The following is a 25,165-nucleotide window of genomic DNA, read 5'->3' on the forward strand; positions in this document are numbered from 1 at the left end:
ATACATTACAGTGAGAGGAAATAATGTCATTTGGATCCAGTATCTCTACATTACTGGTACAAATGAACATGAGTTCTCCTGGCGAAACCAATATTACTCTGGAAGTCAGATGCCTATTCTGTGCTGACCCACTGTGTGCAGTATTCAGGCCTGTGAAAAAAGAAGTTCCTGAATAAAATCAATACAGTGAGAGGAGGTTGTTGCTGACTGAGGTGAAAAGTGCTGCATGTGCACTACTGTCTACCATAGGCACCAGAAAACCCTGCTGCAGAGCATCTAGTTGCTACTGTAATTATTGTAGAGACAGATGATGTCACAGCTAGAGGGCAAATTGAAGAGCTTCATGTCATCAACTTTATTCATATCAAAGCAGAAGTGCTTTAAAATCTCTTCTTATGGAAGTAACAAATCCAAACATTTACTTTTGTTTTGAAATTCTAGATGTACTGAAAGCTCCATTGTTTTTCAATAAGATAAATGGCAAATGTTGAATTGTTTCTTTAAAATACTTTATTGCAGTGCCACAAGTTGCTTGGAGACAAGATATTTTCCAATCACAAACAGTCTGCAGATTATATTGAGCAAATTGCAAATTGGCTGAAAAAATAAAAAAATTATGAACTTGTCTACATGTACAACCTTTTACTCCACTGGAGAAATTTTCCTTGATTTAAACACAGCAAGACAAAATATCTTTCTTGCAAGTGAGATTCAGGGCCTACTTTACTGAGGTATTACATCTAATGTACCCTCATTAATTCTGAAGTTACATCATCTGAACCTGTCATTACATTCTCTGTAACTTGTGTTCACTGGATCCTTTCTAAAAGTGCATATGCATTTTCAAGTATGACTATCTGTTAGCAGAGAGGTGTCTCTACAATAAAACTCCTTCCTGACAGCTCATGTTTCAATAAGAATTGCCTTATCTTTTGAAATTCTTTGTTACAGCTTAGACTTGAGCAGTATAAACCAGACAAGATCTCAGACACTTCACATTTTACTTTCTGTGTGAATCTACTTCTTTTTGTAAGAAGCAATCTTTGAAAAACACATCCCATTCTGCTTCTTGAGGAGTGCAATCGACTGATTTTCTAATATTTCAAAATTGGTTCTTACTGCACATTATCAGTCGATACGTCTTCATTTGTCGAGCATCTGACTTCCTCTGATAAAAAACACAATTTATCCTTAAGTGGGTACCAGCAGCATTATCACTGTGGTGATGCAGGGCTCAGTATCAGGTAACCACTGACTGTATATATTTATATATATATTTGCACATACAGGAGCCACAATGAGTTTTGCAGTTTGTTCTGAACCATTCCCCACTGTGAGTACATGTCTAATAGTAACCAAGCCAGCTCAGGCTTGTTTCCTAGAGCTGCTTTAATACATTTGACTGCAATATAGATACTCCTTCAAGTTCTTGCATGAGGATCAAAATAACTAGTTACAAGCTGAAGCTTGTACATCTAAACCATCTGATTTAGGGACAGCCTTTCATCTTTTTGACAGCTTTGCATCAACATGTTTTACAATGAAATCCTGAACATGTAAGACTCTAATCCACCAGTTGACTATGATATTTTCTAAAATAGATAAAATGGAAATGTCATGGATACTACTAGAACTTTTTACTGAGTGAGAAATAATTTTCAAAAAGTGGACACTTCGGTAGCTGAAGTTATTAAAAGAAATGCGATGTTTGGGAAGTGCTATATTCCCACAAGCATTTGTTACTCTGACTTATGCTATTTAATATATGATATTTAATATCACTATATATAATTATATCACATTTCAGCTGTAATATTGAGGGTTGATCTCTATATCACCATCTCAGTGATAGCTTACTGATGCTCCTGGGCTCCAGGTTGCTACCCACAGAATGTGGGCGAAAGTCAATCCATAAGCAATGTATTCATATTGCTGTGTTGTTATATCTTAGATAAGCAGTTCCATCCCTCAGTTTTCTCTCTTTCTGAATCTCAGCAGGACACATTAGCTTGAGCACATTATATCTGTTGGGCTGACCCTGCTGCTGGCACCTGTTTATATGGTTGTCTTGATTTTTAAAGAGTCTTTTCCATGGTGTTATAATTCACAGTATCATCTGCAGGACTACAGGATGAAAAAGTCTTGATTCAGTCTTGAAACATACAACAATAAGTAGGATTTTATACAGCAATATTAGTGCTTATGATGCATATAATTTGTGACACTCAAGAGCAGTTACAGAAACACATTCCCTGACATTAGAAGCTTACAATCTAAACAAAATATATTGCACAGAAAATGTCAACATACAAAAAGTGGATTAGTTTTTTTCTTACTTTTAGTGTACATCTTTCTAACATATAGGATTGTGAACAGAGCAAGGAGTTAAAGGAGTTATTGTGATTTAAAATAAAAGATAATGAACAGAGTGATAGCTTGAGGAATTATTCTAAGAGTGGCTCAAAGAAATACAGGGGAAAGGATCATTCATGACTGCGAGCTCAGAAAAACAGGAAAACAGTGAAGCAACAGAAAATAGATTTTAATATATTTACTTATCCATATTATTGAAGTTACAGACACTGACTAAGTTGCTGTTGCGCTAAGCTTCTTGATTGATGCCTGGATATGTGACAGAGATTATCCCAGTTCTACTGATATCAGTTAGAGCTACAGAGGTGTAACTCCTTTAAAGAGCAGGCCGAAGACTTTCATTAGCTGAAGGCCAAGGTTAAAACTCATGCATAAATTTGCATGAATAAATGCAGGAACAGTATGTCCAAATGCTGGTATGAGTCTTTTTCATACAGTAATTGCAACTTCTGCTCACTGATATTTTCCTGTGCATGAACAAAATAGCCATTTATAGGAAGTAAAGTAAATATTACAGAATGCAGTTTTGAAGAAAGACTTGTTGAGCAGCAGAGGGCTAAATGGTGATAGGCAATATAAAAAAATCATAGGCAATAGTATTCCTTCACCCCACTGGTTGATGTAAGGCTGATTAATAGTAGTAGTAGAATAAAGACATAAATTGGAGTAATTCCATTCATCCAATAATTCCTAGACTAATGTATTTCTACAGTATTTCTCACTGCAGATGTGTAGAATTTTAGGAGCTAGGCCACAGATACCTGAGCTGTTCAAGTTTATTGAATATACTTTGGAGATTATTTTGACCAGAGTAAACTGATGGATATCAGCAACTTCAAGTATTCATTGATGTCTAGCTGCTCTTTCTTTCACTTTTTTTTACCTCCACTTTAAATGTCTTGGTAGTTGTTTCTGCGCCTGCAGAGACCATAGTGATAAAGGAGGTAGAGCAGTACAAGGTTAAAAATGGACAACAACCCAACAGCAACATTAAATCCGATAAAAATATCTGTGAAGAACAAAAAATAAAGTAAAAGGGAGTTAATGAAAGACATATATATATACCATTTTATATGCAAAGCTAACAGTCTAATTACGTATATATACAATGTTTCTGGCAAGATCACATTTACTGACATGTGCAACATAAGAACATATACTTCAATCCTAGAAATTTATAGATTGCTCCCTATGCATAGGTAAGACTTATCCCCAGGTTTCCGTAGGGCAAGAAGAAAAAAAGAAAAATAGTTTCATTTGGGATGAGCAAAATGGCCAATATAGGCAGGACAGGGGAAATAACAGGACTATTGAAAACTAACATGTATTGCCTTGCTCTTCTCCTCTGTCCCAGAAATAATATTCAGGAAGGAAGAGGTTATCAGCTCTCAGCTCTTAGTAGATCATGGATCACCTGCACTCAGTACAACTGCAGAAATACAGATGCACAAATCTTACCGTGCATTTGCAAGCCATATTTGCTTTTCCATTTGCAGAAAGTCTTGTGTGTCTAACATGAACAGGACCCTCGTATAGCACCCACATCTGTACTTCTCTAAGATATTTTCAACAAGTGGAGATTTAGTTTTGATCACAGCCTTTAGGCAGCTCCTTTTTGAATATGCTAATTTAATTTCAACTGACATTCCATGTCCCTAGTAAATCTGGCCCACACTTAAAGGGAAATCTATTGATTGTGTGAAAGGTACAAAGTTCGGACCCACTGATTAAATATCTGCCTCCATGTATTATGTGGAAAATACAGAACTGTTACACTACCTTTCATTTTGTCTTTCTTCCCACATTCTTTTGACCAATTTTCTGTAATCACAGGAGAAACTAGTTCAGCAAACTTCTCAAGTGGACAAGAAGAGGTGCACCCTGGCAAAGTGAGGAGATAAGGATCCTTTGAAGTGTCGTTCCGATAATGCATTTCGATGCTATATTGCCTGATTAAGAACATTGAAAAGTTTTTTAAGAATAGTTCTTAAGTAGAAGATTTCCTGCTTTGAGACAGCATGTTTGAAATTGGCTCCAACATCCTACTCTAGAACCTGTTCTCCAAGAGTAGAGGCTTTGTGAAAGAAGTCTGCAAAGCCCACTTTGCCAAAGCTGGTTATTTAAATGTACAGATAACAGTCAGCTGAGAAGGTCCTGAAGGCTCCTTGAATGGCACCAGCACTGGGTTCTTCTAAGCCAACTGGCTTACTGTGGGAGTTATGTCTTGGAAATGTTCTTGCTATCATCTGAAGAATTAGGAAAATTTATTTTATCATTTTCTTCCCTCTTGTAAGGCTTGTTTTACCTCTTCTTCATTCAGAAAGTGCAATTTTCCCCAGTTTTAATATGACTTTGTGCCTGTGGGCTAGTCAGATCTGTTTAAATCAAAATCGTATCTGCTCACAATATTTGAGAGAAAAATGGTTTTGGGGAAGAGGATAGCAAATTCTAAACACTCTTTCTTGCATAGATAAGAAGATACTTGCCCATTGCTTTCTTTGTAGAGTTCAAAAAACTGGCATGCAGCATATGGTGGCAGTTTTCCATTGAAAATATTGAGAGCAATCTGGAGGGCCCCAACTGTGGTGTCATGCTATTGGAGAAAAAAAAAAAAAAATCCATCCTTTACAGTCAATTAAGTCAACTAGCATTCATCCAGAGTTATGAGACAAGAGTAGAGAGGGAGTGGAAATCAAGATTAAAAAAAAACCTGTGTACATTTGACCATAAAAATGTTTTCATTGGGTAAAACATGTTAACTGATTATGACAGACAGCAGGAGGCATTTCTGAAGAGTTACTGCAGTATGTGTCTTACTCCATCTGGCAGGATTTTGGAGACAGATACTGAGGGAAAGCAAGATGTGGTTTGAGTAATAAATGTAGTTTTCCAGTCCATTTTCTCTTTTCCTTCCTTCGGTAGTTTTTTTTGCTCCAAGGTCAGATTAAGGCAGTGTAAAGTAGAATAATCTAGGGCATTTCAAGGGAAGGTACAAGTCCTTTTTTTCAGGTAGTATACTAGACAAAAGTTGTGTGCAAAGACTGTTCTCCTTGCTTCCACTTGAGAATTTTTCCAATTGTTCCTTCTGTTTGGATTCATTCAACGAAGTCTTGGTTTGGCTTCTATTTTTACAGGATCAGTTACCCACCCACATACAGTTTCTTCACCTACCCATTATCCCTGCTTTTGCAGGCATCATAGGAAGAGGAGCTGAAGGCAGGAAGTCCAAACATTTTGGTGCATAAATTTTGCAAGCATCTTTAGATATGTACATATATACATACATATATATATCTGCTAGACCTATTTATAACATAGTCTAGCAGCTATGGTTTAATTATTATTCAGGTTCTGGAATTTTTTAGGCTGATCAGTTTCAAAAATAACAGTATACTTGAACTCAGGAGATTAAAGCAGAAGTGAAAAATCTGGAGGTACTGCTCTTTCCTTTTCAAAAAGAACATGGTAGTACTAGAATCATGTAGAAAGGACAGTGAGAAAGATTTGAAGTATCAAGTAGTTTTGAAGTATCAAGTATTTTCTGTAGGAGAAAAGATTAAATAGGGGAGGACTCTGTCTTGGAAAAGGAAATATGTAAGAGGAGTGACAGAAAATAGTAAATTTGTTAGAGATCCAGAAAAAGTGAATAAAAGACGTAGTACTTTTTTTTCTTTAACACACAAGTCAGTGTCACAGGATGTTGCAGTCCAAAAGTGTAAAAGCATTTAAGAAGTTATTAGGCAAGTTGATGGAAGACAGTCTTACAAGAGATACTAAACACAGGGGCAAATTCTATCTCAGGAAGTCCCTAAGACAGATTGCTGGAAGGTTTTGTTACTCTCTGTTGGCTTTATTCTCACACTCATCCCTGCCTTTGGTCCTTCCTAGAGACAGAATAATGAATGAGCTAAACAGACTTTGGCTTAATGAAATAATAATAGTAGTAATAAAAAAGAACCCACAGAGGAGAAGTTTGGAGGCACAGCTGAAGTTCTGCTGTGTGCCAGTATCTTTGGAGCACTTCAGGAAAGATGCAACTCATAGAAACTGCATCATTAGGTTGTAGGAATAACGAATGATAAAATATATAATTTTCTTTGCCAAATATAGTTTAACTAAAACTGAAGTGAAACCCATGCCTATACTGTTCTTGTGCTGGCTGGTGTTCAGCTTGTCAGCAGAATTAAACTGTATTGTATTATCCTTTCATTTAACTTAATTTACTGGTAAAATCAAAGCAAGATTTTTGAAAGATGAAAATACTCACTGCAGAGTAGACCTCCATTTTTCTTGGTGCTGAAGAATTGACAGCTTGTTTAATACTGTTTAAAATAATATTCACAAGGACACCTAAAAAGATGGAAAGAAAGGAAGTGGAAAATGAAAGTGTAACATTTGAATGGGAAAAAAAAGGATAAAATATTGTGAATATCAAATATAAGACATCTACCCAGGCCTCATTCTCATTTTTTTAGTTTACTACAATTTTTTAACTACAGAGAAGATATTACAGAGGAGAAATATATGATTCATCATTCAGGTCAAGCGAAGAAGCAGGATTCACAGGAAATCATCCTGAGAACTGGGGATAATGACACTTCCAGTTCTGTTATGCTGAGATCTCTCCATCCTTGTTTTGTTTGTTTGTAGTGTTGGAATAATAACAACTGTGCTGGTCTCTTCCTCTCTACATGCCAAAGAAATATTTTAACTATTTACTTCCAACAAGTTACACATTATTTATTCTTTGTTTTCTCCAAAGCTCTTTTGTACTTCTTCTCCAGCCCTAAGGTATTCTGGAGCCTATGGGTGAGGGCAACAGAAATTCTGTGAAGTACAGTTTATATCATTCTAAGGAAAGAGGATGTAACTGGTATGCCAGTGAACAGTAGATAAATAGTCCTGACCATGTGATATGGTTATCTGCCAGCTATGGGCTTTACTGCAGATTGGAGCCTGGAATTACTATATATTTGATCCAGCTATGTGTATGCCTAGGTGATGGATCTGCTAATAATTCTTTACCTAGATCTAGGCTGCAGAATAGGTACATTAGAAAGCCTAGCCTCAGATGTTCCAGCCTGCAAATATCCAAGCTCGACTGTTTGGATTTCCTGCTTATGGATACCTGGGAACCATATGATAAATTCCTGGGTTGTGTCCTGAAGTAGTGTCAGAATGTGCAGCACAATCTATATGCCTCAATTTTGGAGCTCCCAGTTCATGTAATATAGATGTAACTGGAATCTGTCATCTCTGTTCTGATCAGACTGTTTTGGTGCAGCTTTATATCACTCAGAGAGCTACAAATGTGTTGCCAGTGTTTTGACACAATGTATAACCAGTACATCAAAGGGAAAAACAAAGAACAGGAAACAAATAAGAAGAAATGTTGGAGAAACAATTTAATCTAACCTACTATAAGTAATGATCATAACCATGAGGGCCTGATTTGTTCCATTAGCTTTCTATGATATTTCTAAAAGTCCTAATCCCTTAAAAAATCTGGAAAATCTGAAGATATTAATTTTTACACCTTGTTGCAGTATTTTATCCATGCAAGTGCTAATGTTCACTACATATTTAAATACTTAATATGGCATCCAATGTCCATAGTTGCAAATCAAGGATTTGAATAATTTTGCATAAGTAAAGTCACAGGGTGTTGCATTATCTCCTCTTTTCTTAGAGCTATGCATTTTTTGATTTACCTCCTTGTAGTCGTGATTTCTCTTCTGTTTTATAAACCCCAAATAATGAGAGTAAAGACAATTCTGCCAGTTTTTCCATCTTGTTGATTACATCTTCAGTGGCCCATGCAGGGAGAGTGTAATTGTGAATACCCTAGCAATAAAGGAAAACAAAAGAATATTTATGATTCACTGCTTTCCATCATCCTATCATCTACCCTCATACTACTTAGTTTAGACTTTCTGAGGCTGTCCTGCAATTCTTCACACAGTGGTTTTACTCCAGAGCATGCCCTGAAACACGTTTTTTGGAAATGAGGATCAGCCTGAAGTGAGTGAATGGGCTGAGCAGGAGCACCAGTGTGAAGGAGATTCCTTGTATGTATAATGTATTCTTGCTATAGAGGTATGTTTTTGGTGGGAAATATTGCAGACATATATCTTCTTCTCTTCCTTTCTCTGTGTCTTCAGGTTATAAATATCTCATTTTTTTCTGCCTTTCCATACAGTTCTCCACATACCAGTTCTATCTTTGGGCAACTAGAGACAAGTGACACTCTCAAGTCATGTAACAGTGTCTTATCATGTTTAATTACCTCAGTTTGTAGAGGATGTGTTCAAAATCCTTCATGTAGTGATGGTAATGACTGGGGCCAAATGGAATTACCCCATGCTGGGGATAGTTTGAGTTTTTTTACCTGGTAGCAATCAGCATCTCAAAAATTTTTAACCGATAGATCTTTTATGATCCCTCAAGTTCAAAATCTTAAATATTTTGATGTTTACCTGTTGATAGTTTAAAGCTAATAATTTAATTTATCTGTTAAAAATCACAAATATATCATAGCCATCATGCTGAACAATTCTATATCAGCATGTTGGGAAGGGGAAAAAGAGAATAATGGGAATGGTAACAGTTCTTAGAACATGAAATGAAAATGACAGTCTCCCAAGCTGTAGACCATTTTTTTCAGTTATCTTTTACCAAAGCACTAAAATATAACTTAGATTTAAATATTAAAAAAAAAAAAAAAAAGTAGGAAAAATACAACTCATTCCTGTGAAAACATATTGCCATGGTTTAATTGAAACCCGAAGTTGGAGTTATATTCTTCCCCGGCATCTATTGATTTATTATTACCTCACAATGTAGAGTATCATATGTATTCCAGAGCTGGAAATTGTCCAGTATTTTAAGGTGATTTAGTTCAAGTCCTGTGTTAACTGCCATTGTTTGTAAAAAATCCTGTGGGGAAAAAGGGAAGAGTATACCACAAATACTCAACATATATGGAACATATATGCAGATAGATTCACTAACACCCAACCTTTACACAGAATATTCACAGAATAAGCTGAGTTTGAAGTGACCAGTAAGGATCATTGAGTCCAGCTCTTGGCCCTGCACATCACATCCCTAAGAATTGCACCATGTGCCCAAGAGCATTGTTCAAATGCTTCTTGAATTCTGTCAGGCTTGGTGCTGTGACCACTTCCCTGGGGAGCCTGTTCAGTGTCTGACCACCCTCTGAGTAAAAAACCTTTCTCTAGTATCTTATCTAAGCAGGGTTTTAATATTTTTCAATTTGTTTCTGCATTTTAGCAAAAGGAAAAAATGCAATTCCATAACTTCTATAACTTAGTTACCTTCCTTTTTCTCACTTCTTGAGTTTGGCATTTTTTTTGTTTGTTTGTTTTTCCTCTTACCATGTACGGTTGTATTCTATTTTGAAATTCTTTAGATGTTTGTGTTTCATGCTGAAGTTCATCAAAACGGGGACAGTTTGGAAGAGGAAAATTCAGCCTCTGAAACATGAAAAGCAAAACTTAGGATAGTCCAAAATTATTAACACCCCTTTGTTTTTTCTCTTGCTGAGATTAATGGTGTAATATTTTTTAGACAGATTCATGGCTGTGCTAGACCTACTCAATAATTGTTTGTTTTGGTACTTTAATTGTCAATTCAGTTAACATAGGTGATGGACTGGTAACTTGGCTTTTCAATGGCTACTTGTGTCTGTGGTAGCTTGATTTTCCTCAATTTAACAGATTTTGGCAAAAAGAAATTGCACATGTCTGTCAGGGGATTGCTTTGAGAAATGGGTCAGGGTCCATGACTAGAAATTTTAAAAAGCTACCATTTCCCTCTCATTTTTTACATTCCCCCAGATGTAACTTAACTCCACCAGGTACTGGAACCTGAATTGCTTCTCCATCTACACACCCAGGTCTCATATCTTTGGAGATAATCGGTGGATTATTGTAAGCATTTTACGTGCAACTTAATAGACAGAACTTGAATCAAGAGTGACAAATTGTCCTCCTGAAATATCAAAAAGCTATGAGCCTAAGGGCTCTATTCTTCTTTAGGGATACTTTTAATTACTCCAAGTGTGTGCATTATGAGGTCATATGATAGTATATATTTGATCTGAACAACATGTAAAGACATGCATCCTTCAAACTCTGAGCTCTGGCAAATATTGTTTATATCAATTGCAGAAAGACAAATGATGCCTGATGCAGCATAAAATGTCAGTGAAAAGCCATGGTGAGCAAAACAAGCTTGTGCTGGTTCAGCACTTTGAGTCACATCACTTGAGCATTTTTGACCCAGCACTAATATTATCCTGTAACATTTACAGACTGCATTTCCAGCATGTCTCCAGTGGGAAGCTGGCAGCAGCCAGCAACTGACCCTAGCCCACTTTCACTTGGATAAGTTTCCAAGGGTGCAATTTTTCTGTAACAGCAGCACGCTGGAGGGTGAAAGCTCAAAGTTGCAATATGAAACTGGGGAATGTTGTTTAATTACACAAAAACAAATGTTTCTCTTGCTGTATGTCTTAATTATCCTTCTCTAGGTGTTATTAATTAAGCCACTCCCTTCAGCTTCATTAAGCAGTACTCAGTACTGTTGCCTGTCAAGTCTTGATAAATCTCAGTGGCTTAAAAATAAACTGTGATTATGGTTTTTTACAGGACTGTGCCTGGCTTCAGTTTCCCACTTTGTGTTGCTTAGGGCTCGAAAATACCTTCAAACATCTGCTTGGTTTAACAAGAGAACAATATTTTTTTCCAGGTTTCATTATAAAAGGCATTCTGTGTTGCTGCAGAGATGTGTTTGAGAGAAGCGTCAATACCCACTCCTGAAGCAGCTACAGAAGTGATGAGGCACTAGAGACTCCTACAAATGAGCTTGCCTTCTTCAAACAGGTTATTTCATTGCACTGTGGTTCCCCTAAGGGCTTTGAGGTATTATATGGCCAAAGCTCTGACCACTTTGAATGCACTTTGGTCTTCTAGTGAAAGAACTTCCTCTGGTGTCCTGCATTTAAATAACAGTGACAGGGTTCTTTTCTATTTAGGAACGGGGTTAAGTTTCTGGCTGAATCACAGGTTGCCTAATCCAGTTTGTGGGAACCCTTTCTCTCTGTACCTGTTTTCAAGCATGGTCTCCAAATGTGGAGCAACATCAAAGGGAGACAGGTGCGGCAGCCCCCTAATGAGTGAGTCCATCCTCTGATGCTGGTGATGGGCAGTTATGTAATAGGGGGTTTGTACAAATTTCCTTAAAGTCAGCTTCTGTCCTCAAAGCCAGAAGTAAATGAGGCTTTCTGTTATTACCCTTTAGCTTTTCATTCTTGTTGGCCATGCTGTTCCTTACGTGGTTCTTGTCACAAGAGCAAGTGAAATTAAAATCTAAACCTGAGTCAGCCAGACAGAGCTACATGCAGTAAAATTTCTACAGGACCTATTATTCAGGTAGGTCTACTCCTATGATCTGCAAGAGAAGTGCTAGGGTTTCATTAAATGTTTCTATAGCACAGGGCATAAAAGAGCCCTTGTCTGTAATTAGAATGCCCAGGTGCTACCACAATAAGAAGGTAATAATTTTGAGGTCATTACAGTGGCTGGTGAAAATTCAATTCCTTGAATAAACTATGGAACAAACTTGCCAAAGAGACAAGGTCTGCCTAGTTGAGTGGTGTTTAGAAAAGCACTAGTTTCCTATAAAGATTTAGGGCAACTTCCCTAGAATACTGTCCAAAAGTGTTCTGGTGAGAAGAAATAACCTTGGAGAAAATGGTAGAGTATGTATGCTAGTATGACACTTCAGGTATTCTGCAGATATGGAAGGAGGATTTTCATGTAGCTATTGCAGTTGACCTATGACATACTTGTCAGCCAGTAGCTGCATTGGATATTTTCTACTATATAGAACTCAAAAAGCTTAAAAAATGTTTTTTAGCTATTTTCCTTTTTTATGTTGTTTTGCTTCTGTGAGAGATTAAGACTTTATAGAATACTTCTAGCCAGTACTCACCTGCTCTGTTGTTTTTTGAAAAATATGAACTGGAATGGGTTGCCAGAGAAGCTCAGGGTTCCAAATTTGGCTGCTAGTTGGTGGAAAGAGGCCAGAAAGATATGACTGGGCACTCATAATAGTGCGATCATAATCTGTACTTTGGATGTAAAACTGAAAATGAATGGCAAAGAATTAAAGATAGAATGAAAACTATAAAATAATAGGGAAATTTTACGTAACCTGGCAATACTGATTTTTTGTTTTAGTTTTATATTTTTGCATAAAGTCAAAACAGTGAAACTGCAACTCAGCTTTCCAGGGCCCTACTTCAGTTTCAAAAATGGAATTGCCAAGGCATCTTTTCATTTGGAATCTAACCCTCAGACTGAACTGAAATAATAAGAAAGCATGATTCCAAAGGAGGATGTTGTCTATATTTTGAGATTCAGAGGAATATTGATACGTGTAGACATGGGGATGTGATTTAGTGGTGGACATGTTAAAGTTTGACTTGAAATTCATAAAGGTCTTTTACCACCTAAATTATTCTATGATTTATCAGTGATACCTCAGGAATGTTAAAGCACTCAAAAATATAAACTTCTCTTGGAAGCATAACAAAGGTCTTTCATACCTTCCCATAATGCACGCCTCCTATAGATCAAAATGTTGGAGGTATCTTCCCCACAATGGATCTTTACTGGATAAGCACATCCAAGCAGCTGTTAGACCTCTCTGTTACAAGAGGAAGTATGCAAGCAGGGCCCATCACATGACTGAATAGGTATTTATTTTATAGGTGTTTATCTTTCAACAGGGTAATACAATAATGGGTCACTGTATGATTTCCCAACTCATTCATCCTGAAGCTGTTCAGTTTGGGAAAATTAGGTTATGAAAGACCCAAACAGAATGTAAGAGATGAAAATTAGACTTCATTCTGTGTTTTTACCTTGACATAAATCTGACTTTCAAAAATATTCTTCTATTACCTTAATTTCTCTGTTAATGAAATGAATATGATAATGTACTTTTATAAGTCTGTAGTTCTGCTATGCCAGAGAAATGTGCTGCAGACAGATCTGCTCTGTACCTCTTGCCGGTTGTATGTGCTGTTCAAGAAGCTGGAATATCGTTTCCTCATGTACTGTCCAAGTTCAAATAGCTGCTGCATTCCAGTCTGTAAGGCAAGCATATGGGTGACTATGAGATTAAGGTGACTTGAGACTTTGAATGCAGAAGTATCTTTTCTATTTTCTTTTCTGTTTTGTTTTGCTTCGTTTTTGTCTTCGGCAATCAGCTTTTAAGTGATCATTAACTGTTTTTGTATAACATACTGTTATTGTGGTTTAACCCCAGATAGCAACTGAACACACAACTTCTCACTCACTCACTCCTGGTGAAAATCAGGGAGAGTAAAAGTGGGAAAACTCCAGGGTTTGAAGACAGTTTGATATGCAAAGCAAAAGCCACACGTGCAAGCAAAAGCAGAACAAGGAATTTATTCACCGCTTCCCACAGACAGGCAGGTGTTAAGCCTCCTGGAAAGCTCCCTCCCAGTTACTTGGGAAAACAAACAACATCAAGTTGAATGTGTGCCCCTTCCTCTTTCTCCACCCAGTTTTATATGCTGAGCATGGCATCATATAGTACACTATACCTCTTGGTCAGTGGAGATGTCCTGTCCCAGCTGTATCCCTCCCTACTTCTTGTGCACCCAGACAAACTCAGGGTTGTACAAGAAGCAGAAAAGCCCTTGAATCTGTGTAAACCCTGATCAGCAGTAACAAAAACATCCCTGCATTATCAGCACTGTTTTCAGCACAAATCCAAAACAGAGCCCCATACCAGCTCTCTCTCAGCCAAAACCAGAACCACTGTGTATGTTGCAGGTGATCTAAAATTTTGAACAGAAATATTCACTTATATCTATGAAGAAATTGTATGTCCTGAAATGCTAAGATTTCAACATCTGCTACAGAAAAGCAATTCCCCTGATTCTATACAAATATTATTTCTACAGTGCTGTAGGTCTGTAGACACCAATCAACATGGTCCTTTACAATGTATGTCATTTAGTGACAGCTGAGAGGATGATTGACAACCTAGTATTTATCATTGTCATTGCTCTGTTATTTGTTCAGCCTTATAAATTTATGGCTTATATTTCATGCCTTAAGCAGCTTTCTTTCATCTTGGCCTCGGTGTGCCTGCAGTTGTCTTAGGTTGCACGCTGTCTTTTCTGTTATTAATTTCTGAAGCCTGAGCTGAACTTTTTAATTTCTACCTGCCAGACAAGTAAATTCCTACTGTTGCTAAAAAGATAGCAAAATAGCAAAAAATTCTCAATAAAGTCAATGACAAAGCAGGAACATCTTCTTAGTACATAAGCTAGTAATAAAATAGTAATAAAATAATGCATTGTTTCAGTGTCTGAATTTTACTGATCTTTCAAGACCCCTTTCAAACATTAAACACTGAACTGTCTCTGTTTCATACTTCTGCATCATGACAAAGTGTTATAAGGAAGTGCATTGGCTTCCTTTTGCCCTAGAGCTTCATATGTCAAACACAAAGAGCTAAGGCTCGATGTTAAAATGCCAGAGCAACAAGTAGGTTCAGTGCATCCTAGTGAAACTCAGGACTGCAGGTGCCCTTGTTAGAGAAGCAACCTTCTGGTGCAAGTCTTTTGTTTTGTTACTTGATGGTTGTCACTCCAATGATGAGATATGGACTCCCCACCTGACTTGGTGGGCAGGTGTCATGCCTTTGCCCTGTCACAGGGCTCAGTACTTAATGGTCATTAGAACTTCATCAATGTTAACAATACAGTGTTTAAACTTGCCGTTTATTTGAATGCAGACACACTATCAAGAAGTTGTTGCTTTTAGGAAGGTAGTTATAAAGCTATGATGAACAAGATTTCAATTTAACAATAGCTTAATGAGTAACATTGCAAAAATATTTAGGAATTCCTGGTATTGGTATTTGGTAATAGCAACTATCAAAGCCTGAGATTTGCTAATGCTTTTGAGACACATACAAAAAACATCTTCCCACTTCCTATTTTAGCAACATTTTTAAACTCTTCTAAGAAAGTCGACATACCTTGGTGAGTTGTCCAAATCCCTGGGGCCATTCGCTTTCTTTGTGTAGATCAGTTGGAAAGTTTACAATTGGTGTTCGGTCACCATGTCGGAAAAGCTGGCAATGTAAGGAACAAAACCCCCTTGAGTTCATTACTGTTAACACTCCCTTCTTATCTAACTAAAAGTCAACCATACATTATACTTCCAGTGTAATTTTTCAAATGAAAATATCAGAGAGTCTGCAGAAACCTGATCAAGTAAGATGTGAATATATTTTTTACAATCAAGAATATGTATAATTATATAGGTATTAAGTGGGCATAAGCCTGCAGAGTCTTCCTCCTAGAACATAGGACTAATCACCCAAGAGGTTAGTGTTGGGATTGGATTCACAGCTAGGCATCTAGACAGGAAATATGATAGAATTTTGGAAACTCAGCACTTCTGAATATTAAACCAGTTACTGATGTACTTAGATTAGTATTTAATTACTTTGTCAGAGATACATGACATTTTTTCATAACTGTTTTTTCATTGCAGGATCTTTAAAAGTAATTATATATACACCTGAATCTTATGCTCAATTTCTTAATTATCCTAAAATATAAAGATGAAAGAATATAAACATTTACATTTTTAGCTTATGCAATTCTTACTTTGGTAACACTTTTACATGCATATATAAAAGTATTTTTAAAAGTCTGTAAGATTTTATTTCTATCAAATTCAGTGAGAGCAAAGAGTTTTGTTGCTTTACTATCCTGGACACAACAGCATGGTTAGTATTAGTGTGACACATTCAATCATATGATTTTTAATCAGAAAAATTAAATGAATCCTTTTGTATTTTTATTCCAGCAGTCAAAGAAATCACAGCCCTAGATTAAATGGTTCTGAAAAACTGAATTATCCCCCCTAAGCTTATGCTACTTGGGCTTAGAACAATTAAATCTGCAGAAGTTTCACGTGAAAGGAAATGCTAGAATACAAATTCACAGGGCTCCAGACAGCCTTCCAGGATTCTGACCCAAATTGTTGGAAAAGTTGCCTTTGCTTATCAATGTCCCCATCACCAACTTCATTCCTGACTTAGCACAATAAAATGACTATGTAGCAGCATGGTATATTTGTTAATAAAATGACATTTATGCCCTAATACCTCAGTGGTATATAACTTGTTTATAATTAATACCCTCTGTTTCCTCATTAAGCCACATCATTCTTGCCCAGACATCAGAGAGGGTTGTACACTCTAGTTAGTTTGCCACTCCCACTGGGAGGTGCTTCATGTTTATATTTTTCAAAGTAAACACCAGCAGTGTGACTTAATGTTTTAATTACAACACACACCCTTTCCATCAGCCTTCTCTACTAATGTACCCAAACTTCTGCTAGAGCAGGTACTTTAGAGATGGAAAATGCTGTCCATTAAAGGCAAATGTAATTGGATTTCTCCCTCTGTTAGTTTTCTACAATAGACAACAAAATTTGCTAAAGTGTAAGCTACCATTTGAACATGTACAAGACTGCTTGTTATGTTTTTTATTTTGCTAGTTGAATTTCACTATGTGGCCAACCTGAAATTAATATTTTGCAGCAAATCAAGGAGGGTTTTCGCCCTCATCATCAAGTTTGTTGTTTGGGAGTTTTTTTTTTCTTTCTCTGTGCAGTTTTTAATGCTCTTTAAATCTCTTTTCTTACTAATTTGGAATCTCAGTTGGCTCTTTATAACAATTTCTCAGTGCACCTATAGTGAACAGGAGACTAAATAAAGAGCTACATTTTCTGGTGACTGATTCAGTTGAACAAGAAAAATGAGTGAGAAGGACTTTTGTATTACTGCTCTTTTCTGTATGCTGATGTGCATAGGTGTCAGGTAGGATTCATTAGTTTTTCTGGACAAGCTGGTACCTGTGCCAAGAAAGAAGGTTAAGTTCCCAATTACAATATAGCTGCTAAAAGCTTTTAATAAGCCAGAACAGGGTGCCATTTTATCTGACTAGTGTGCAAAAAGATTAAGATCAGAAGATAGATTGAATATATGAGCAGGAGATATAAATAAAATTTTTTTATTTCTTTGTAACCTTAAGAAATTGAAAGAGTAGAGGGTGTGCTTTTCTAAAAAGAAGTACATTTTCTTTAAGTCCACACAAAATAGGAAATAATTCAGATCCTTGTTCATATTTCTGCACCTTCATTGCACAAAGTCACATAAATATGATATGAACGATAAGCTGGAAGCGGCAAGAAGGAAACAAACACTTAAAAAAGCAGAACCCCATTTTTAGGAATTGAAGGACAAAGTTTCTTAGCCAACTGTTTTTCTATGTGCTCAAACCTCCTTGACACTTCTGAAAATGACCTTGCTTCATCTGCAAATGAAACAATGACCATATGAACAACCAGTTCACCTGAAAGACTAACTTGTTCACTCTCAGCTACATCTTAGGAGACTTTCTAAAATTTGAAACTGTGTTTTTGATTAGAACACCATAGGAAAATAAAGTGTATCCCTACAGATCTTGCCTTACTCATCAATATGTTTCTCAACACTCATAATTTCAACTTTGTTAAAAATTAGTTGATCCTTCAAATTGATTTTAAAATATGCACGCTGCAGCATTTGTACCCCTGGCCTACAGATTGCCTTCCTGACCTTTCAGGAGACAGAACATGGCAGAGTGAGGGAAGAGGAGCAAGGAAGCATCATAAAAAGTGAAAAGAAACTAGATGTCAAGAAGGAAGGGATAGTAAGGGGAATGTGCACAAGAAGAGAAAAGCAGATCTTTTGGTATATTAATTTTGGCACTCTTTTTGAAGTGCTTCACCTCAGCTCTCAAAAGCAGTAGGTGGATCATAACCAAATCCATTACCCTCTCCTCCCACTCTGATACAATGTGAATCTGATTTGGTGTCTGGGTTCATCTGTTCACTCTTGGTAACTTTGTTAGCATGATTACTTTATATGAAGATGGTCACAGAACTCAGACTTTGGTCAGCATTTTCTTCCATTGTTGTCAGGTGGAAAATCATATTGGAGACAAACTGGTGCAGGGGAGAGGATGCACTGAGCATATGACACATCTAGCATACACACACATATATATAACATCTTCATTTAGAAATGCCATGAATTACAGTGAAGTATCTGTCTCTGAGTAATAGTGAGCCTCTTGCAGCCTCTTTGACTTAACTTCAAACAAACAGATTTCTTACTTTGAAGCCAGCAATAGGAATGAAGAAACAAAAGTGAAGCGAAGCCATCATGCTGCCAGTTCAGGGAAACCAGAGTTGTAGAAATAGTGAGCATGTTTAATCAAGGTTTCAGATGGCTTGTCTTGATTAGACAAATCACACTCAACGCTTCCTATCCTCAGTTACAACAAGAAAGACACAATGAAACCACAGTGCCTCAGAAACCACACTTCTTTGTATATATGACAGGTGCAATGTGTGTGTCTGTGTGTAGAGGCAGAAGGGTCAGGTCAGAATTTCTTTAAACAGAGGCAATAAATCAGTCTTTCATTTATACTTAGGTGCCTGATTGTCCTACATATGTCCTATTTTCTTCTTTCTTTAAATTTAAAGTCCAAGTTATTTAAGTTTAAATTCTGCCTTTAATCTTAAATTCAGTGCACAGGAGTTATGGTAAAAGCTAATGTTTACATGTAAGCAAAGCAATTTAAAAAGTGTTTTGATAAATTGGCTTGAATTAAAACTTTTCAGAGAAAAGGGCTTGTGGCCAATAATCAAAATGCACAGAATCAGCACAAAATTGAAAGCAGTGAGTGAGGCACCTTCCCAAGCACAGCACAATTCTAGAAGTGAGCAAAAGCGAACATTTATGTTTTTCTTCTCCCCTGCTGATGTGTTTTATATTGTGCTGTTCTGCTAAAGAAGTTTTAAAAAGTCATTATGACAGATTTCACAATGAATACTCCCAGGTGAAAACATAGTAACTTACAGAGGACAGCTGGACAATGACTATTGAAGCATGTCAGAGCCTTTTAGACTTACCTCCACTGTAGCAATACCCTCATTATATCCCATTATATCAGTGATATATTCTGGGGTCAGTTCCTATGCTATTTACTTATAGTAGCAATTCTGTTTCTATGAAAATTCAATCAGTGAGTTCAGAAGGCAAAATTCAATAGAGCATAGATAAAGCCATGCCTTGAGAAAAGAGATGTATCTTGTGATAGGATTAAACCTATTGTAATGTTTTATGTGATTGGTCAACCTAAGCAAAAGTAATGGGATTAAAAGGAAGACAGATTAAATGAAACTTACCTACTATTTTAATGTTTGATGTGACAAGCTACCCTAGAAATTTTTTGTTTTGGTTTTGTTGTTTGGTTATTTTTTTGGTTAGGTGGCTGCACAGTTATGATAAGCACATGATTTTGGATAAAAAGCCTCTATCTCCATAATGGTAAACATTTCCAGTAACTTTCTGTAAAACCATTTCTTCTCAAAACACAATAACAGCTACAAATCAATAAAAACCTCATTATTTTCAATGAGTTGATGCTCCAATGCTTGCTGTCTACCTGTTTTCATCTGTGTGTCCAGTATTTCCTGTTATCATTGAAAAAGCATGTAAATATATTTCTGTACACAGAATGTTACTGGAATTAACTTCAGGTCCCTGCTATTGTGTTGTCTCAGCAGGAGTAGGAACTGGTTTTTCCTGTGCACTCTGGCCTTCCTCCAAGCTGAGCATGCACAATGCAGCCCATAGATGGCTAGACATGAAGTGCTTTATCCAGAGTCAGATGATATGTTTTGGACACAGTACTTCTGCCTCGTACCTCTATGCACACATGATGTCTCAAACAGAGAAAGGCTGAAGGAGAAGATCTTCAATTGCCTATTCTCAAAAGTTCATTCCAATACCCTCAACTTTGTGCAGAAAATATTCCTTTGGACTAAGTATTCTTTATCATTATACATTAAAAAAAACAAAAATAATGAAAAGGACTGTGGTTCAACCTTCACAATCCAAAGAATTACATTGAATTAATGTCTCTTTTTCTAGAGGTATTTGGGAAAGTGACATTGAAGTAGTGTTTAGCTACTTTGAAATAAGAAATGATCCAGCAGAAGAATTATTACAGTCTGTTTTCAGCCTAGCTGAAATTAATTCAACGTGTCTCTCAAATCTCTACTCAAAAATACCTGTCTATTTCTGTTTCACAGTGTACTGCTGTAACAATTCAGTTACTGTGAAATGGAAAATATTTATTTTTTTGTGTTTATATGTGGTAACTTCTGTACCATCATAATCACCATAATCACCAGCTCTCACACTATGCACTGGAGTGTCAGCTAAACTGAGGAAGAATAGGTAAATGTGGAGTTTGCATCTCTTAACTCCTCTGCACTATGCATCTGCCACAAAGTCAGTTATCTTGAAATAATAACTGGAGACTAGGAGATGAAAATTCTAATAACTAGAGACATTTTCATCTTTCTTCAGGTAAGGTCTTTAAACTCACTAAGCAAAAGAGCAGCAGTACTTAATTCTAAGTTTGAAGACAGGCGAAGAAACTGCACACCTTGTCTAATTCAACATACACGTAATTCTGTCCCTGTACTCCCCACAACAAAACAGAGAACAAATCTACTTACTACAACCACAAACTTCAGTTCTCGTGCTGCAGTAGTCTGTTGAAGCAGAAGGGGAATAATGTGAAAAGAAAAACACAGGATCCTAGACAAGTTGGGAAGCTGTATCACACCCATCCTGACAGAAGAGGAAAGAAGACTTTGTAGCTCCAGCAGCTGCTCAGGCTGAGCTGTGAGACGTCAGGCTGCACTTTCAGAAGGGGTGGAACTGCCTCTGGTGCATTTCAAACCCAAGAGGAATGTTGTGTGACTACGCAACAAATTGCATCGCCCTTTGTTTTCAAATTACTGTTTACATTCTTTTTAATCAAATCATAATTCAGATCCTTTTTTTCCTGTAATACTTTTCTCTTTTAGAATGTGAAGATGAAGTTAAAATACAAAGGAATTGCTAAGTATTCCTAATGTTTCTACCTACCTGTTCTCTTTCGACTTCTCGGTGCTTGGAATTTTTCCAAACTATAGCTTGGCCACAAGGATGAACTCAGAACCAAGAGCCAGGCAATACTGTTTCTCTTTGCTGCTCAGGTAGTCCACTTTTCAGCTTCCTCATTCTCCCTTTTTTTCCCCTCTTCCACATGATCCTTGTGAAATCTAAATCCTTATTTAAAACATTTCATGTGGGTTAAAATTTCCACTCCCTCCAATAAAATACTCAAAAAGATCTTGTAACAAGTATGTTCTTTAAGATCCTTGCTGGGCAGTTATTTGCTCTTCAATTTGTCTGTGTTATTTTTCTTTTCCCTTGGAGTATTCCTATACTTCCCCTTTGGAACTCCTTGTTGAGATCTTTTTTGGCCTCAAATCTTTAAGAAATTTATTGTGAACAAGCTCTGGATCTTAAATTTTTATTGTTACTGATTAAAAGCACTCTTTCTGACAGTAGCTTTGAGGAGGTTGCTCAGCTTGTCACTGCTGACTTCCTCTCTATAAAATAAGAAGAACAATACCTGTAGACTTGATTGCATAAGCATTTTTCAGTAATGAATTAGTTTGCAAAAATGTATAAGTAGAGTTCTTTAAATGCTTAAACTTTAGGTCCTTTTTGCATTGTCATTCCATTCCTATCACATCCAAACCTGTTTCAGGGTCTTCTGCTGAGCTCTCTGCAGCAGTATTTTCTACAATAGGTGTTTTACTATCTTTACTGTCTTTACCATCTTTAGGGCCCTAAAGCCCACTAAGCATCAGGTATTCTCTCCTCTGAGTTTTGTGAATGTCCTTATGTATCCACTTTTCCCGATAGATGGGAGCGGATGGGAGGAGTGCAGCAGCTCCCAAACTTTCCTGTCTGTCTTCTCAGTCCATTCCCAGTTTTCAGCAGTTGGACTTCTTTCTTCCTCCACTGTTATGTCCCCACCCTCCCTTTTGATCTCTCCTGGAATGATTTTTGCCTATGCAGAAGGGGTATGAGAGCAATCTATACTTCATAAATATATAATATGTTTTCTTTCTGAAAACAAACAGAAGCTGATCATCTTCCTTCATTATTTAAGAGTGTAGGTCATAAAACAGACTCTTAGAATACATTAATAAGTCTGAAAACTCAAGAATGTATATCCTAATTTTTTAATCTATGTAATGGGTGGTTCCTAAGCTTTTTGATCAAGGATCACTATTGGCTCTTGGAATCTTTTCTTATCTTTCTTATGACCTTACCATGAAATTCATAACTGACTAGTTTTTATAAGATTATTGTGTTTCAATGATGAGTGACTATCACCACTGAAGTCTTCCTAATATGAAACCATTCTAGTAACTTCACTTTAGGACCTGAACTCAATTTTTTGGGGGGTAATTCTGAACGGCATCATTCAAGAATGTTTGAAAATATATAAAAATAATGACATTTCATAGAAAATCTTTGCTAATGTCTCTTAAAAATGATACTTCAACACAAGACCAAGCATGTGGTAAGTAGTAGTTATTTTTGTTGTTTCACTCTTCCCTTGGCATATCTCATGCTCAAAAGAATAGGTACCACAACAACTTAAGTAAATGTCTGCACATTCCAGAATAGAAAAATACCCCATCTGTGTGCCCTACTGGCTAAGATAGGGTTTGTATGCATGGTAGCATGTATTTTATTTGGAAATTTCCTGCCTTTCTGGAATTATCTCCATTTCTACTGGGCATTTGGCAGGTATAAACTCATATTCTGCAGCAATTAAATCCTGGCACTTTTCAGGAAAAGTTGCTTCAAAATAATAATTTTTAAAAGGTCCTTCTTAATCTGCTTATGGTTGTTGAAGCATTATAATACAAGTGAACCTAAACAATTTAAATCATGATTATGTTAATTTGGCTTATTGTCATAAGTTCTAATTATGACACGATGGCGTTAAGCAGAATTAAACACAATTATAAATTATAAGTGCACGTACCTATCTTAAAGGCTTGCTGAAGCCTTGATTTGCTTTGAAGTGGCTGGTTGCAAAAGAACTTGTGCTTTATTGTGCACAAGGGTTACCTGAGGTAACCACTGCTGGTGTAGCACAGCCTCACACCTGAAAGGGTGGAAGTCTCTGCAGTCAAAGCACCAGGTATGAAACTGCTGCCAGCGCTGGTGTACCAGGCTGCTCACACAGGGAAACAGCTCAGGTCCTGCTACTGGCTGCATGTGCAGATCAGCACTTAGCATGGTTTGGATTTGTCTTCAATCTTCTTTTTTTTTTTCCCAAGCATTTTTTTTTTGAGCTGAAAAACGGAAAGAAAATAAAAGATTTTGTTTCAGTAAACAAAGTGACACATTTTCCAAGCACCATTCTGAAACACGAGGAAAACAAGTCTGTCTCTCAGTCCTGTGTGGGGGAGTTTTTCACCCAATTGTGGGGAACAAAGGAGTGAATTTGTGACAGAAAGAATTCACTTACTTGTACTGCTCACAGAACATGAACCTATATCTTACACTACAGAAAAAATGACCTAAACCCAAAGTTACTAATCTAAGCCAGGTCAAGGTGGGGGGGAAGAAGGTATCTACCCACTGTCTATTTACTATCTTCTAATAATTTCTAAGATGTCCCAAGTTTGTAATATGCCAGGTTACAGGGCACTCTGATAATTTCTTCTTGATCTTATGAGTTTAAGATGTTTGCCTGAGACGAGGGAAACCTAAGAGATGGAAAACACTATTCCTCTTATCTTTCCCCTCTGAAGCTCTGCAGTTTGGTGGTGATTTTATTTTCTGGAAGAGGTTCTAAAGGAGGGATTTGAACTTGTGTCTGCCACATCTTGGGTATGTACTATGAACATTAAATAAAAAGTAGGAAATTCCCTTCTAGTACTACCATGAAACAAATCTAAATTAGTTAATTAGTTTGATCAGAGTTTGGATTGTATGGTTTTTTTTTCATTCATTTTTGATAGTCAACCAGCTCAGTAAATAACCCAAAGAGAAATGGAGGTGATGAAATTAACAAAAAGGATAGTTCGGGCTGTCCAGTGCCACCTTTCCCAGGCAGCACAAAATTACTGTTGCTTTTCTGTTGTTTATTCTCCATTTTGCTGACACTGCTTCAGCATATGAAAGGAAAAATAGTGATCATAAGTTATATCCAGCTATATTACAGCATCTATGACTACTCGGGTTATGGAAGCAAGTCTTCTTTAAAATATGACTGGTCTGTTTAAGCATTGTTTGTGAAGGGAGATGCATATACAGGTGATCCTGCTTTTGCAACATATTTTAAAAATAAATAATCTAAATAATTCCAAAGCCAAATTGTATGGGTTTTTAACTCATTTTGACTCCCTTCTTCTTTAAGAGGAACTGAAATGAACCTGTTTATGACTTCATGCCTGGAAAAGACTGTAAGACAGATTTTTCAAATTAAGTCAGCTGGTGAAGTTGTAGGAAAACATAATTTAGAGCAGTTTATTATTCATTCACTGACAACCCAATTTATATTCCTAACATAGTTCTGGGATTTATGTTCCAGTCTTTATAAACACTGATGCTTATTTTCCCTCTGAGTCAGGAAGAAATAAAGAAAATCTTCCTTTCTATGTTTCTACAGTGATAGTCTTAAGAACAAAAAATATTGCAAAGAATGTGTGTGACAGGGTTTCTG

At 36.7% G+C, this 25,165-nt stretch overlaps 1 protein-coding gene across 1 annotated transcript; it reads right to left on the bottom strand.

Moving 5' to 3' along the window:
* Positions 1–492: 492 nt before the first annotated feature.
* LOC130249881 (prostatic acid phosphatase-like) lies at positions 493–21,226 on the bottom strand. Its single transcript, XM_056485039.1, has 11 exons — positions 21,096–21,226; positions 15,481–15,576; positions 13,466–13,552; positions 12,391–12,543; positions 9,771–9,869; positions 9,205–9,309; positions 8,085–8,217; positions 6,641–6,723; positions 4,860–4,966; positions 4,153–4,322; positions 493–3,382 (listed from the first exon to the last, which is right to left on the bottom strand). The coding sequence occupies exons 1-11, from the start codon at positions 21,207–21,209 to the stop codon at positions 3,264–3,266; spliced, it is 1,266 nt and encodes a 421-aa protein (XP_056341014.1). The 5' UTR covers positions 21,210–21,226; the 3' UTR covers positions 493–3,263.
* Between the last annotated feature and the right edge of the window lie 3,939 nt (positions 21,227–25,165).

Source organism: Oenanthe melanoleuca, chromosome 2 (genome assembly GCF_029582105.1).
Source record: "Oenanthe melanoleuca isolate GR-GAL-2019-014 chromosome 2, OMel1.0, whole genome shotgun sequence".
Lineage (NCBI taxonomy): Eukaryota > Metazoa > Chordata > Aves > Passeriformes > Muscicapidae > Oenanthe > Oenanthe melanoleuca.

Bases quoted from the DNA above. Each gene is read 5' to 3' on its own strand.
- LOC130249881 (XM_056485039.1), bottom strand. From the start codon at position 21,209: ATGGGTGTGATACAGCTTCCCAACTTGTCTAGGATCCTGTGTTTTTCT. The intron at 4,967-6,640 runs GTGAGTATTTTC...TTTCTCCAATAG, and splicing joins AAATGGAGGTCTACTCTGCA to CATGACACCACAGTTGGGGC. The intron at 4,323-4,859 runs GCAAGTATCTTC...GTTCTTAATCAG, and splicing joins CTCTACAAAGAAAGCAATGG to GCAATATAGCATCGAAATGC.